Genomic DNA, 14,222 nt, shown 5'->3' on the forward strand with positions numbered 1-14,222 from the left:
ATTCCACAGAATACAGTGGGCTGGGTGGGTCAGGAGGAAGTGTTTTCTGCGCAAGGCAGCAAGCCAAGATTGAATAATGATTGCATTGGAATGCATATTCTGGAGTGAGCTCAATCTTCAGGGAATAAAGAAGCATTTGTACAAAAATCTTCCCTTAGATTAAGTAAGCAGAATAGCTTCCATTAAAGGGTAGAGTCGGTGCACGGCTGCTGGAAGCAGGTTTAATAAGCTAAATGGCTATGTTCTTATAGATTCTTGTGATATGGCACAACAGGATAACTCCCCCACAAGCAAAATATTTTAAACTTAAAAGAGTCAGAAAAGGTTAGAACAGAGGTAGCGAATAAAATTAGTTAAAATGAAACTGCAGGAGAAAAGTAACAGGGCAAGCACAGGCAGAACTTATATTTTCATGTTGATGCAAAATTGTTGTTTAATAGTTTAGGGTTGTTGCAATATATGTAATTCCGATATCTGAGTAGCATGATGACTGTAATTAGTACTTTCCTAAAGTGCATGAGCTGAACAAACAGAAAAAAAATCAACACAGGAGATGGAAAGTTCGCTGACCGACCCACCAGCTACACACTTTCAGTAACTCAAAGATCCAAACATGGAGATTATTTCCCCATTCGAGCCCGCATTGGCCTTGATGCAATATTAGCACTTTTTGCAAACTTCCATTAGCATAGCGTGCTTTTTAAAAAGGAATTATATACATCACATGTACACATCATAAACCTTTCGGGAGTAAGGATGCAATCTAATCAAGGAGGTCAAGGCAAGAATAAACCAGTCAAGTCTTCTGTGCAGTTCAGGACATGATTTAAACTCATGCCCAAACAGTCCTACACAATGTTTGCAATATGGCTTCAGAAAGGTAGTTTCCTACACAACATCTGAAAAGTGGATTAGTTAGCATTTTGCTACACCAGCTCGACAATGCAAGTTAGTACAACAGAGCGTCAACTAACTTGAATGACTAGAACTGTGAACTTCAGCATTTACAGCAAAGAACACTTTTAAGTTTGCCAAAACTATGCAGTTCATGGTAAATAACCAAATGCAGTGCATTGCAGTAAGCACTGCATACAAGTATACAAAAGATTCATAAATAGTGCTCTCCACAAAATGGTAACCATTGCAACAAACTTTAACCACTCAAACTTGCAGGGATTACATTGGGTTACATAGCCATCACCCAACATGGCTCCCAGGAAGATAAACCCCACAAAATCTGATATTTTTTTTTGAAGTGGAAACCATTTCAATGTCTCATTATTTATCAGAGCCCTTAAGAAGCTTTAGAGCTTTGCTAAGGGCCTAGCTGCACATTAATCACAGTGCGTGCCTCTCAGACCAGCTCAGTCTGTACTTTTGTACAGCAACAGTGCGTCAGGTCAGCCCTACCTTTACAGTGTAACCTGCAAAGGGAGAATTCCCTCAAGCCGACAATGTCGCCACACAACAGAAGATTTAAGTAGAATGGTACAAGAATGAATGAAAGACTTCAGTTATGTGGAGAGACTAAAGAAGCTGGGATTGTACTCCTTAGAGCAGAGAAGCTCAAGGGGAGATACAAGAGGCGTTCTAAATTATGACAGAATCTGATTAAGAGTAACTAAGGAAAAACAGTTTCCACAGGCAGGAGGGGGGTAACCAGAGGACACAGATTTAAGATAATCGGCAAAAGAACCCGAGGGGAGATAAGAACTGTTATTACATTGTGAGTTATGAAGATCTGGAACGTACTGCCTGAAAAGGCGGTGTAAGCAGATTCAATAGTAACTTTCAAAAGGGAATTGGATAAATACTTGATAATGAAGAATTTGCAGTTATGGGGTAAAGCAGTGGAGTAGGACTAATAGGATAATCTTTCAAAGAGCTAGCACAGGCACAATGGCCTACTTCTGTGTTGCAAGGTTCTAACAAATTTGATTAAAAACAGAAAAGTGCTGTAAGTATACAGTATGTTTGAAAAGAAACGTGATAAATATTTTCTGTTCATGATGTTCAGGCTTTTTCTTCTATTTTTATTGCTAAATTCCAGCACTATTATCCCACACATTGGTCACGAGTCACATGACATTGTGACGCCTTAAAGTGTAACAGGAAGCAACAGAGAAACTTACAGGAAGGGCAAAATATGTGGAAGACTATAAATCTTACAGATGCAAATCTTCAGTCTTCTGTAATTGGAGCTGCAATAGGAAGTGAGCCTGTAAAATCTAGCTATGCACTATTTGAAAGGAACATAGGAGCAGAAGGCGGCCATTTAGCCCCTTGAGACTGTTCCATCATTCAAATGAGATCAGTGATGATCTGCAACCTAACTCCATATACCCACCTGTCCTTTAATACCTTTGGTTAACAAAAATCTATCAATCTCAGATTTAAAATTAACCATTGATCCAGCATCAATTGCCATTTGCGGAAGAGTGTTCCAAACTTCTACCACCCTTTGTGTGTAGAAATTTTTCCTAACGTCACTCCCGAAAGGTCTAGCTCTAATTTTTAGACTATACCCACTAGTTAGATGCCCCAAAAAGCAGAAATACTTCTTTATCTTATCAGTTCCCCTTAATATATTGCAAACTTCGATCACATCACCCCTTAACCTTCTAAATTCCAGGGAATAGAACCGTAAACTTTCGGATAAGACATTAAACCGAGGCCCCATCTGCTCGCTCAGGTGGACGTAAAAGATCCCATGGCACTATTTCAGAGAGTAGGGGGAGTGCTCCCCAGTGTCCGGGCCAATATCTATCCCCCAATCATCACTAAAAAAACACTATCTGGTCATTATCACATTGCTGCTTGTGGGAACTTGCTGTGCGCAAATTGGCTGCCATGTTTCATACAATTGTTCGTAACTACACTCCAAAAGTACTTTATTAGCTGTGTCACACTTTGGGATGTTCTGAGGTCACTATATAAATGCAAGTCTTTCTTTTTCTAGTTTGTGTAATCTTTCCCTGGGAGTCTGTGTATCATTCTGATCGTTCAGGCTACAGGATAGGGGGAGAATTGAAGGTTTTAAACAGCGGGAATAGCACTGAGCAAATCTAACCCGAGGAGTACAAATATAAGAAACGCAAAGTTAGCACACATGTATAGCACGTAATTAGGAAGGCAAATGGCATGATGGCTTTATTGCTAGAGGTTTGGAGTTCAAGGAGGTCTTGCATCAATTGCACAGGGCTTTGGTGAGACCACACCTGGAGTAGTGTGCAGTTTTCGTCTCCATCTCCGAGAAAGGTCGTACATGCCTTAGAGGCGGTGCAACAAAGGTTGACTAAATTGATCCCTGGGATGAGAGGGTTATCCTACGAGGAGATATCGAGTAGATTAGGCCGATTCTGTCTGGAGTTTTTTTTGTCCATGGGATGTGGGCATCGCTGGCAAGGCCAGCATTCATTGCCCGCCCCCAATTGCCCTGGCAAAGGTGGTGGCGAGCTAGCTTTTTGAACTGCCGCAGTCCTTGTGCTGAAGGTACTTTCACAGCACTGTTAGTGAGGGAGTTTGACCCAGCGACGATGAAGGAACGGCAGATATATTTCCAAATCAAAAGGATGTGTGGCTTGGGAAGGGAACGTGGAGGTGGTGGTGTTCCCATGCGCCTGCTGCCCTTGTCCTTCTAGGTAGTAGAGGTCACGGGTTTGGAAAGCGCTGAAGAATGAGAGGTGATCTCATTGAAACGTATCAGATTCTGCGGGGGACAGATGCTGAGAGGTTGTTTCTGGAGTCTAGAACTAGGGGGGGGCAGTCTCAGGATTGGGGGTTGTCCATTTAGGACTGAAATGAGGAGAAATTTCTTCACTCAGAATCTCTGGAATTCCCTACCCTAAAGGGCTGTGGATGTTTGAGTCGTTAAGTATATTCAAGGCCGAGATCAATAGATTTTTGGATATTAACATAAGAAATAGGAGTAGGCCATATGGCCCCTCGAGCCTGCTCTGCCATTCAATAAGATCATGGCTGATCTGATCTTGGCCTCAACTTCACTTCCCTGCCTGCTGCCCATAACTCTTAACTCTCTTATTGTTCAAAAATCTGTCTATCTCTGCCTTGAATATATTCAAATGACCCAGCCTCCACAGCGCTCTGGGGTAGAGAAATCCAAAGATTCACAACCCTCTAAGAGAAGAAATTTCTCCGCATCTCCGTCTTAAATGGGCTACCTCTTATCCTGAAACTATGCCCCCTTAGTTCTAGATTCCCCCACGTCGGGAAACATCCTCGCTGCATCTACCCTGTCAAGCCCCCTCAATTTTCTACGTTCCAATAAGATCACCTGTCATTCTTCTAAACTCCAATGAGTATAGGTCCAACCTTTCCTCATAAGACAACCCCTTAAGGGAATCAAGGGATATGGAGATCGGGCGGGGAAAGTGGAGTTGATCTGATTGAATGGCGGAGCAGGCTCGAGGGGCCAAATGACCTACTCCTGAATTCTTATGAATAAGGGTTTCTAGGTACAGGCTGAACCTCTCTTATCCGGCACCTGCGGGACCTGGCCTTATCGTTCAAAAATCTGTCTATCTCTGCCTTGAATATATTCAATGACCCAGCCTCCACAACTCTTTGGGATAGAGAATTCCAAAGATTCACGACCCTCAGTGAAGACATTCCTCCTCATCTCCCTCTTAAACGGGCGACCCCATATTCTGAAACTACGCCCCCTTAGCTCTAGCTTCCCCTTTGTGCCGGATAAGGGATTTTGCCAGACAAGGAGTTGGGGGGGGGGGGGGGGGGGAGTCACGTTAAATTGAATGGTACAGGTACTTAGCAAGGGTATATCAGGGCTGGCTGGCTTGGTGGCTGAGAGTGGGGCAGAGAAATCGCGTTGGGGGGGGGAGGAAGAGATCGCGTTGGGGGGGGGGGGAAGGAAGAGATCGCGTTGGGGGGGGGGAGGAAGAGATCGCGTGGGGGGGGGGGGGGGGAGGAAGAGATCGCGTGGGGGGGGGGGGGGGGGAGGAAGAGATCGCGTGGGGGGGGGGGGGGGGAGGAAGAGATCGCGTGGGGGGGGGGGGGGGGAGAAAGAGATCGCGTTGGGGGGGGGGGGGGGGAAGAGAAAGAGATAGCGTTGGGGCGGGGGGGGGGGAGAGAAAGAGATAGCGTTGGGGCGGGGGGGGGGGGGGAGAGAAAGAGATAGCGTTGGGGGGGGGAAAAGAGATCGCGTTGGGGGGGAGAAAGCGATCGCGTTGGGGGGGAGAAAGCGATCGCGTTGGGGGGGGGGAGAAAGCGATCGCGTTGGGGGGGGGGGGAGAAAGCGATCGCGTTGGGGGGGGGGGAGAGAGCGATCGCGTTGGGGGGGGGGGGAGAGAGGAGAAAGAGATCGCGTTGGGGGGGGGGGGGGGAAGAGAGATCGCGTTGGGGGGGGGGGAGAGAAAAAGATCGCGTGGGGGGGGAGGAGAAAGAGATCGCGTTGGGGGGGGGGGGGGGGAAGAGATCGCGTTGGGGGGGGGGGGGAGAGAAAAAGATCGCGTGGGGGGGGGGGGGGGGAGAGAAAAAGATCGCGTGGGGGGGGGGGGGGGAAGAGATCGCGTTGGGGGGGGGGGGGAGAGAAAAAGATCGCGTGGGGGGGGGGGGGGGGAGGAGAAAGAGATCGCGTTGGGGGGGGGGGGGGGGGGGGAAGAGACTGCGCGCGGTGGATGGCGGGGTCAGGCCAGTGAGGAAGGACTTGAATTTGTTGGTGTGTCGGGGTGGACGGGAAGGATGCCGGACGAGGGGTGGTGCCGGATAAGGGAGGTTCAATTATTTTCATCTCAAGAAGGGGGCTGTGGGTGTTGAGTCATTGGGTTTATGCAAGTTGGAGAGAGTGAGCGAGATGGAGACTTTTGGAATCAGAGGATTATTAAATTTATGTGGGGTGGTGGGGGCAGGGGTCACGCTGGGGTCAGTTGCACTCCGGGGCCTAGGCCGCAGGCCTCGGCGCTCCCTTGGCTTCGGGAGCCGCCGCCGCCGCCCCCCCCCGCGCGCGCGCTCGCTCACCCGGCCTCGCTCGCTCACTCACTCACCCCTCGTCCTCCTCGTTCTTGCTGGCGTTGATCTTCGAGCCTTCCACGTCCTTCAGCGTCGGCTCCAGGCCGCCGCCGTCCGAGGCCTGTCCGCCCGCACCCGGGCCCGAACCGCCCCCCGCCGGCACGGCTTTACCCACCGCCGCTTCGCCCGCGGAGGCCGAGGCGGCGGGTGTGGAGGAGGCCTCGCCCGGGTCTTCCGCCCCGAAGCTGTAGTACGAGTTGGCCGCCGCCGCCGTCGTGCCCCCGGCCCTGCCGTTTTCCGCCGACTGAACGCCGTCCGCCATCTTGTGAAGCTCCAGAACAAACGGGCGCCCGCGGGCTGTGTGCGCGGGGGAGGGGCGAGAGAGGCGGGATTCAGCCCGGCTGACGGACAGCCCCTCCCCACCAATCGCCGACCGCCCGCCGCGCCGCCCTGCCAATCACCGTCGAGCACGGCCGCCAACGGACCAATCAGCAGCCGCGCGCAGCCTCTCCCCGGTTTGAAAAAGGGGAGGAGGAGGAGGAGCAGGCGGGTGGGGGTGGGGGCGGAGGCACGTGGCCGCGCTGATTGACGTCGCGCCGCCGCCAATCAGAAAAGGAAGAGTGGGGAGCGCGAGGGAGAACAATGGCACGCTTCGGCCAATCGCGTTGCGCGACTGAGACGGACGGTCCAATGGGCGCGGAGCAGGGGGGGGGCGGTGCCCCGACAAAGCTTCTTTGCTACTACACTCCAGACGTTCCATTCATGGTCCCAGTGTTCACTGAGCAAACAGGCCCATCAAGGGTGATCAATAGGGCCTTTCAAACTTTGCATTGGATCTGGTGGGCTTAGAAAAAGGTGCTTTTTAAAAACCCTGGAAGGTGGGCATCGCTGGCAAAGCCAGCTTTTATTGCCCATCCCTAATTGAAAAGAAATACTTGCAGTTAGTTATATAGCGCCGCATGTCTCAAAGCACCTTTGCAGCCAATGAGGTACTTTTCATGGTGGCTGGTGTGCAACGGCCACCCCACGTTAAAAAAATCCATGCACAGGCATCTTCCACTCTTCAACATGCAGTGCTAGACCTGGAATAGAAATACAGAAATATAGAAAATAGGGGCAGGAGTAGGTCATTCGGCCCTTCGAGCCTGCACCACCATTCAATAAGATCATGGCTGATCATTCACCTCAGTACCCCTTTCCTGCTTTCTCTCCATACCCCTTGATCCCTTTAGCCGTAAGGGCCACATCTAACTCTCTTTTGAATATATCCAACGAACTGGCATCAACAACTTTCTGGGGTAGGGAATTCCACAGGTTAACAACTCTCTGAGTGAAGCAGTTTCTTCTCATCTCGGTCCTAAATGGCTTACCCCTTATCCTTAGATTGTGACCCCTGGTTCTAGACTTCCCCAGCATCGGACATTCTTCCTGCCTCTAAACTGTCCAATCCCGTCAGAATTTTATATGTTTCTATGAGATCCTGTCTCATCGTTCTAAACTCCAGTGAATATAAGCCTAGTCGATCCAGTCTCCTCATATGTCAGTCCTGCCATCCCGGGAATCAGTCTGGTGAACCTTCGCTGCACTCCCTCAATAGCAAGAACGTCTTTCCTCAGATTAGGAGACCAAAACTGAATACAATATTCCAAGTGTGACCTCACCAAGGCCCTGTACAACTGCAGTAAGACAGTAATATCAGGTCCTTCATTGAAACACCTGTGAACTCTATTGTGTTCCTAACACTGATGAGGCTGCACACAGGGAGGTTAAAGTAACAGTGATCTCAGTCTTTAATAAGACACTCCAGAGTGAGGAACAGGCCTTAGGGACCGGCTTATATACAGTGCTCCCAAGGGATGCTGAGAGCCCTTGGGACTTCAGGGGATGAGCCCCCTGGTGACGGAAGATGGGAGTGCATACTTTACAGATACACAACATCACTCCCCCCACACAGCCAAAGTGAAAACTATTTACAAGGTGAGGCGGTCGGGAGCCTTTCTTTCCCTGGTGGACCGCCTCGGTACAAATGTCTGTTTTGGTTTGTTGGCTGTGCCCTCGTTGGGCTGGCGTGTTGTTGGCCCTGCAGGGCTGCTAGGTGAGCCTGGACTTGCTGGGCTGTTGAGCGTGATGGGTTCGATTTCCTGGTCTGGCGTGGTGTCGTTGATCCTTTGGGTGTGTGTTGTGGGCTCGAAAAAGGTGGTGTCTGCTGTGGGTTGTTCAGGGCAGTCTGTGAACCGCAACCTCGTTTGGTCAAAGTGCTTTCTGCAAATTTGCCCATTGTCTAGTTTGACTACAAACACCCTATTCCCTTCTTTAGCTATCACCGCGCCCGCGATCCAATTGGGACCATGTCCATGGTTTAGCACATACAGATCATTCAGATCAATTTCCCGTGACACAGTGGCGCGACCATCGATTACATTTGTTGCTGCCGCCTGCTCTCTACCTGATCATGCAGGTTGGGGTGAACCAGCGAGAATCTGGTTTGAAGTGTCCTTTTCATGAGTAGCTCAGCCGGGGGCACCCCTGTGAGCGAGTGGGGTCTCGTGCGGTAGCTGAGCAGTACTCAGGACAGGCAGGTTTGGAGTGAGCCTTCTGTGACTCGTTTAAGGCTCTGTTTGATGGTTTGTACTGCCCGCTCTGCCTGCCCATTGGAAGGTTGGTTTAAACGGGGCCGAGGTGACATGTTTGATCCCATTACGGGTAATGAATTCTTTAAATTTGGCAATGGTGAAACATGGCCCGTTGTCACTGACCAGTATGTCAGGCAGGCCGTGGGTGGCAAACATGGCCCTCAGGCTTTCAATGGTGGCGGTGGCGGTGCTTCCCGACATTATTTCACGTTCAATCCATTTTGAAAAAGCATCCACCACCACCAGGAACATTTTACCGCGAAACGGGCCTGCATAGTCGACATGGATCCTCGACCATGGTTTGGAGGGCCAGGACCACAAACTTAGTGGTGCCTCTCTGGGCGCGTTACTCAACTGAGCACACACGCTGCATTGCCGTACACAGGACTCGAAGTCAGAGTCGATATCGGGCTATCGCTTTCATCATTACTATACCCGGGTATGTGCTGTGGAGATCCGAGATGAACGTCTCCCGCCCTTTTTTCATAGCACTACGCGGTTACCCCACAACAGGCAGTCTGTTTGAATGGACAACTCGTCCTTTCGCCGCTGGAACGGCTTGATTAGCTCTTGCATTTCAACGGGGATGCTGGCCCAGCTCCCATGCAGTACACAGTTTTTTACTAGGGACAGCAGAGGATCTTGGCTGGTCCAAGTCCTAATCTGGCGGGCTGTGACAGGTGATTTATAATTTTCAAACGCTTCCATGACCATCAACAAGTTTGTGGGCTGTGCCACCATCAACAAGTTTGCAGGCTACGCCATTTCCACCCCCGTGGTGGGCAATGGTAGCCGACTGGGAGCATCCGCACAGTTCTCGGTGCCTAACCTGTGGCGGATGGTATAGTTATACGCTGATAGCGCGAGTGCCCACCTTTGTATGTGGGCTGAGGCATTCGTATTCATCCCCTTGTTTTCAGCGAACAGGGATGTGAGGGGCTTGTGATCAGTTTCCAGTTCAAATTTGAGGCCAAACAGGTACTGATGCATTTTCTTTACCCCGAACACACATGCTAATGCCTCTTTCTCAATCATGCTGTAGGCCCTCTCGGCCTTAGACAAGCTCCTGGAAGCATAGGCGACTTCCCCGCAATGGTAGCTTGTTGTAATACACACCCAACTCCGTACGACGACACATCACATGCTAGCACAAGTCTTTTACACGGGTTATACAATACAAGCAGCTTGTTGGAGCATAAAATGTTTCTGGCTTTGTCAAGAGCAATTAGTTGTTTTTTTTCCCCATACCCAGTTCTCACCTTTACGCAATAACAGATGTAGGGGCTCTAAAAGGGTGCTTAACCCCGGTAGGAAGTTACCAAAATAGTTGAGGAGTCCCAGGAACGATCGCAGCTCCGTGACGTTCTGTGGCCTGGGCGCGTTCCTGATAGCCTCTGACTTGGTGTCTGTGGGCCGAATTCCGTCCGCCGCGATCTTTCTCCCCAAAAACTCCACTTCTGTTGCCATGAAGACGCATTTCGACCTCTTCAGCCGCAGCCCTACACGATCCAGTCACTGGAGGATCTCCTCCAGGTTTTGTAGGTGCTCGGCGGTGTCCCGAGCCATGACCAATATGTCGTCCTGAAAGACCACCGTGTGTGGTACCGACTTGAGTAGACTCTCCATGTTTTTCTGGAAGATCGCTGCAGCCGACCGAATTCCAAACGGGCATCTGTTGTAGATAAACAGTCCCTTGTGCATGTTGATGCAGGTGAGGCCCTTCGAAGACTCCTCCTGCTCCTGCATCATGTAGGCCGAAGTCAGGTCAAGCTTGGTGAACGTCTTGCCTCCTGCCAGCATCGCAAACAGATCGTCTGCCTTAGGTAGTGGGTATTGGTCCTGTAGCAAGAAACGATTAATAGTTACTTTATAATCGCCGCAAATCCCGACCGTGCCATCACTTTTGAGTACTGGAACAATCGGGCTGGCCCACTCGCCGATACCCTCGCGTTGCAGACTGTCCAGCTCGATTTCTGCTCTCTCCCTCATCATGTGAGGTACCGCTTGTGCCTCTGGGACCAAGTGGATCCGCACCTTCACCCTGGAAAGGTTTCCAATGCCTGGCTCAAAAAGGGAAGGAAATTTGTTAAGAGCCTGGGTACATGAGGCCTCATCGACATGTGATAGCGCTCAGATGTCATCCCAGTTCCAGCGGATTTTGCCCAGCCAGCTCCTTCCAAGTAGTGTGGGGCCATCGCCCGGGACAATCCAGAGCGGCAGTTCGTGCACCGTGCCCTTGTAGCTGATCTTGACCATGGCGCTGCCCAGGACAGTAATAAGCTCTTTGGTGTACGTTCTCAGTTTCGTGTGGATGGGGCTCAGGGCTGGTCTGAGTGCCTTGTTGCACCACAGTCTCTCAAACATCTTTTTACTCATGATGGATTGGCTAATGCCAGTGTCCAGTTCCATGGCTACGGATAAGCCATTCAATTTTACGTTTAGCATTATAGGTGGACATTTCGTCGAAAATGTGTGCACCCCGTATACTTCAGCATCAGCCTCCTCTCTCTGAGACTCGAAATTGCTTTGATCCACCATGGACCGATCTTCCTCTGCCACGTGATGGTTAGCAGGTTTTGCAGAGCTTGCAGCTCGTTTGCAAGCTTGTTGGAGGTACCCCATTGTTCCACAGCTCTTGCAAACATACCCTTTGAAGCGGCATGAATAGGCTGAATGGAAGCCTCCACAACACCAACAAGGTGTGAATTGCCTTGCATTCATCCTTTGTTGGGGACTCAGTCATCTGGGTCACCTGAGGCCTGCTGGCAGTTACAGACTCGTGGGTTCTGCCCTGTACATTCTGCTCACAAACACAGTTCCAGTTAATTAATGAACATTGCTAGCACTTGTGTGCTGAGAGATTTGTTTGGTGTTATCACTGGTGGACATAAACGCTTGTGCTATCGCAATGGCCTTACTGAGGGTCGGTGTCTCTAGTCAAAAGTTTTCGTAGGATGGTCTCGTGGCCATGTGAGGTACCGCGCAGTACAAAAAAGTCTCTGAGCATCTGCTCCAGGTAGCCATCAAACTCACATTGTCCTGCAAGTCGCCTTAGCTCGGCGACGTAGCTCGCCAATTCCTGACCTTCAGATCGCTGGCACGTATAGAACCGATACCTCGCCATCAGCACGCTCTCCCTCGGGTTAAGATGCTCCCGAACCAGTGTACACAGCTCCTCATATGACTTATCTGTGGGTTTCACCGGAGCCAGAAGATTCTTCATGAGGCTGTAGGTCGATGCCCCGCAGACTGTGAGGAGGACCGCTCTCCTTTTTGCAGCGCTTCCTTCTCCGTCCAGCTCGTTAGCTACAAAGTACTGGTCTAGCCGTTCGACATAGGCTTCCCAATCCTCACCCTCCGAGAACTTCTCCAGGATGACCACGGTTTGCTGCATCTTTGCGTTACCAGTTATTGTGTTCCTAACACTGATGAGGCTGCACACAGGGAGGTTAACGTAACAGTGACCTCAGTCTTTAATAAGACACTCCAGAGTGAGGAACAGGCCTTAGGGGCCGGCTTATATACAGTGCTCCCAAGGAATGCTGGGATCCCTTGGGACTTCAGGGGATAATCTCCCTGGTGGCGGAACATGGGAGTACATGCTTTACAGATACACAACAAACTCATCCCTTTTTGGCGTGGAAGCAAGTCATCCTAGACACGAGGGACCACCTATGATGTGATGACTTTTGCAGTGTAGTCACTGTTGTAATGAGGGAATTGCCCTTGTGGTGGTGAGCCACCTTCTTGAATTTATGGATTTATGAAAGGGAAATCATGCTTGACAAATCTTCTAGAATCTTTTGAGGATGTAACTAGTAGAGTGATCAGGGGAAACCAGTGGATGTGGTGTATTTGGACTTTCAAAAGGCTTTTGACAAGGTCCCACACAAGAGATTGGTGTGCAAAATTAAAGCACATGCTATTAGTGGTAATGTATTGATGTGGATAGAGAACTGGTTGGCAGACAGGAAGCAGAGAGTCGGGATAAACGGGTCATTTTCAGAATGGCAGGCAGTGACTAGTGGAGTGCCGCAGGGCTCAGTGCTGGGACCCCAGCCATTTACAATATACATCAATGATTTAGATGAAAGAATTGAGTGTAATATCTCCAAGTTTGCAGATGACACTAACCTGGGTGGCGGTGTGAGCTGCGAGGAGGATGCTAAGAGGCTGCAGGGTGACTTGGACAGGTTAGGTGAGTGGGCAAATGCATGGCAGATACAGTATAATGTGGATAAATGTGAGGTTATCCACTTTGGTGGCAAAAACACGAGGGCAGACTATTATCTGAATGGCGGAGATTAGGAAAAGGGGAGGTGCAACGAGTCCTGGGTGTCATGGTACATCAGTCATTGAAAGTTGGCATGCAGGTACAGCAGGCGGTGAAGAAGGCAAATGGCATGTTGGCCTTCATAGCTAGGTGATTTGAATATAGGAACAGGGAGGTCTTACAGCAGTTGTACAGGGCCTTGGTGAGGCCTCACCTGGAATATTATGTTCAGTTTTGGTCTCCTAATCTGAGGAGGGTCGTTCTTGCTATTGAGGGAGTACAGCGAAGATTCACCAGACTGATTCCCGGGATGGCAGGACTGGCATATGAGGAGAGACTGGATCGACTGGGCCTGTATTCACTGGAGTTTAGAAGAATGAGAGGGGATCTCATAGAAATATATAAAATACTGACGATTGGACAGGTTAGATGCAGGAAGAGTGTTCCTGATGTTGGGGAAGTCCAGAACCAAGGGACACAGTCTAAGGATAAGGGGTAAGCCATTTAGGACCGAGATGAGGAGAAACTTCTTCACTCAGAGAGTTGCCAACCTGTGGAATTCTCTACCGCAGAGAGCTGTTGATGCCAGTTCGTTAGATATATTCAAGAGGGAGTTAGATATGGCCCTTACGGCTAAAGGGATCAAGGGGTATGGAGAGAAAGCAGGAAAAGGGTACTGAGGTGATGAGCAGCCATGATCTTATTGAATGGTGGTGCAGTCTTGAAGGGCCGAATGGCCTTCTCCTACACCTATTTTCTATGTTTTATGTTTCTATGAACCGCTGCAGTCCGTGTGGTGAAGGTGCTCCCACAGGTCTGTTCGGGAGGGAGTTCCAGGATTTTGACGATGAAGGAATGGCGATATATTTCCGAGTCAGGATGGTGTGTGACTGGGAGGGGAACGTGGAGGTGATGGTGTTCCCATGCGCCTGCTGCCCTTGTCCTTCTAGGTGGTCGAGGTCGCGGGTTTGGGAGGTGCTGCCGAAGAAGCCTTGGCGAGTTGCCGCAGTGCATCTTGTAGATGGTACACACTGCAGCCACAGTGCGCCGGTGGTGGAGGGAGTGAGTGTTGAAGGTGGGGGATGGGGAGCCAATCAAGCGGCTGCTTTGTCCTGGATGGTGTCGAGCTTCTTGAGTGTTGTTGGAGCTGCACTCATCCAGGCAAGTGGAGAGTATTCCATCACACTCCTGACTTGTGCCTTGTAGATGGTGGAAAGGCTTTTGGGGAGTCAGGAGGTGAGACACTTGCCGCAGAATACCCAGTCTCTGACCTGCTCTTGTTGCCACAATATTTATGCAGCTGGTCCAGTTACGTTTCTGGTCAATGGTGA

The 14,222-nt window shown here is 50.1% G+C and overlaps 1 protein-coding gene across 3 annotated transcripts in view; it reads right to left on the bottom strand.

The window, feature by feature from the left end:
* The window catches only part of LOC139234830 (heterogeneous nuclear ribonucleoprotein D-like), a 31,630-nt gene extending 25,275 nt beyond the window's left edge, over positions 1–6,355 (bottom strand). Inside the window, exon 1 of one of the 3 annotated variants that reach the window (XM_070865562.1) lies at positions 6,021–6,355. In XM_070865562.1, the coding sequence (XP_070721663.1) occupies positions 6,021–6,307 (287 nt within the window). In that variant the 5' untranslated portion in view covers positions 6,308–6,355. The remainder of the gene's footprint in view (positions 1–6,020) is intronic. The other 2 variants (XM_070865560.1, XM_070865559.1) reach the window with 2 other exon arrangements.
* Between the last annotated feature and the right edge of the window lie 7,867 nt (positions 6,356–14,222).

The sequence above is a fragment of the Pristiophorus japonicus genome, chromosome 22 (genome assembly GCF_044704955.1).
Source record: "Pristiophorus japonicus isolate sPriJap1 chromosome 22, sPriJap1.hap1, whole genome shotgun sequence".
Classification (NCBI taxonomy): Eukaryota; Metazoa; Chordata; class Chondrichthyes; family Pristiophoridae; genus Pristiophorus; species Pristiophorus japonicus.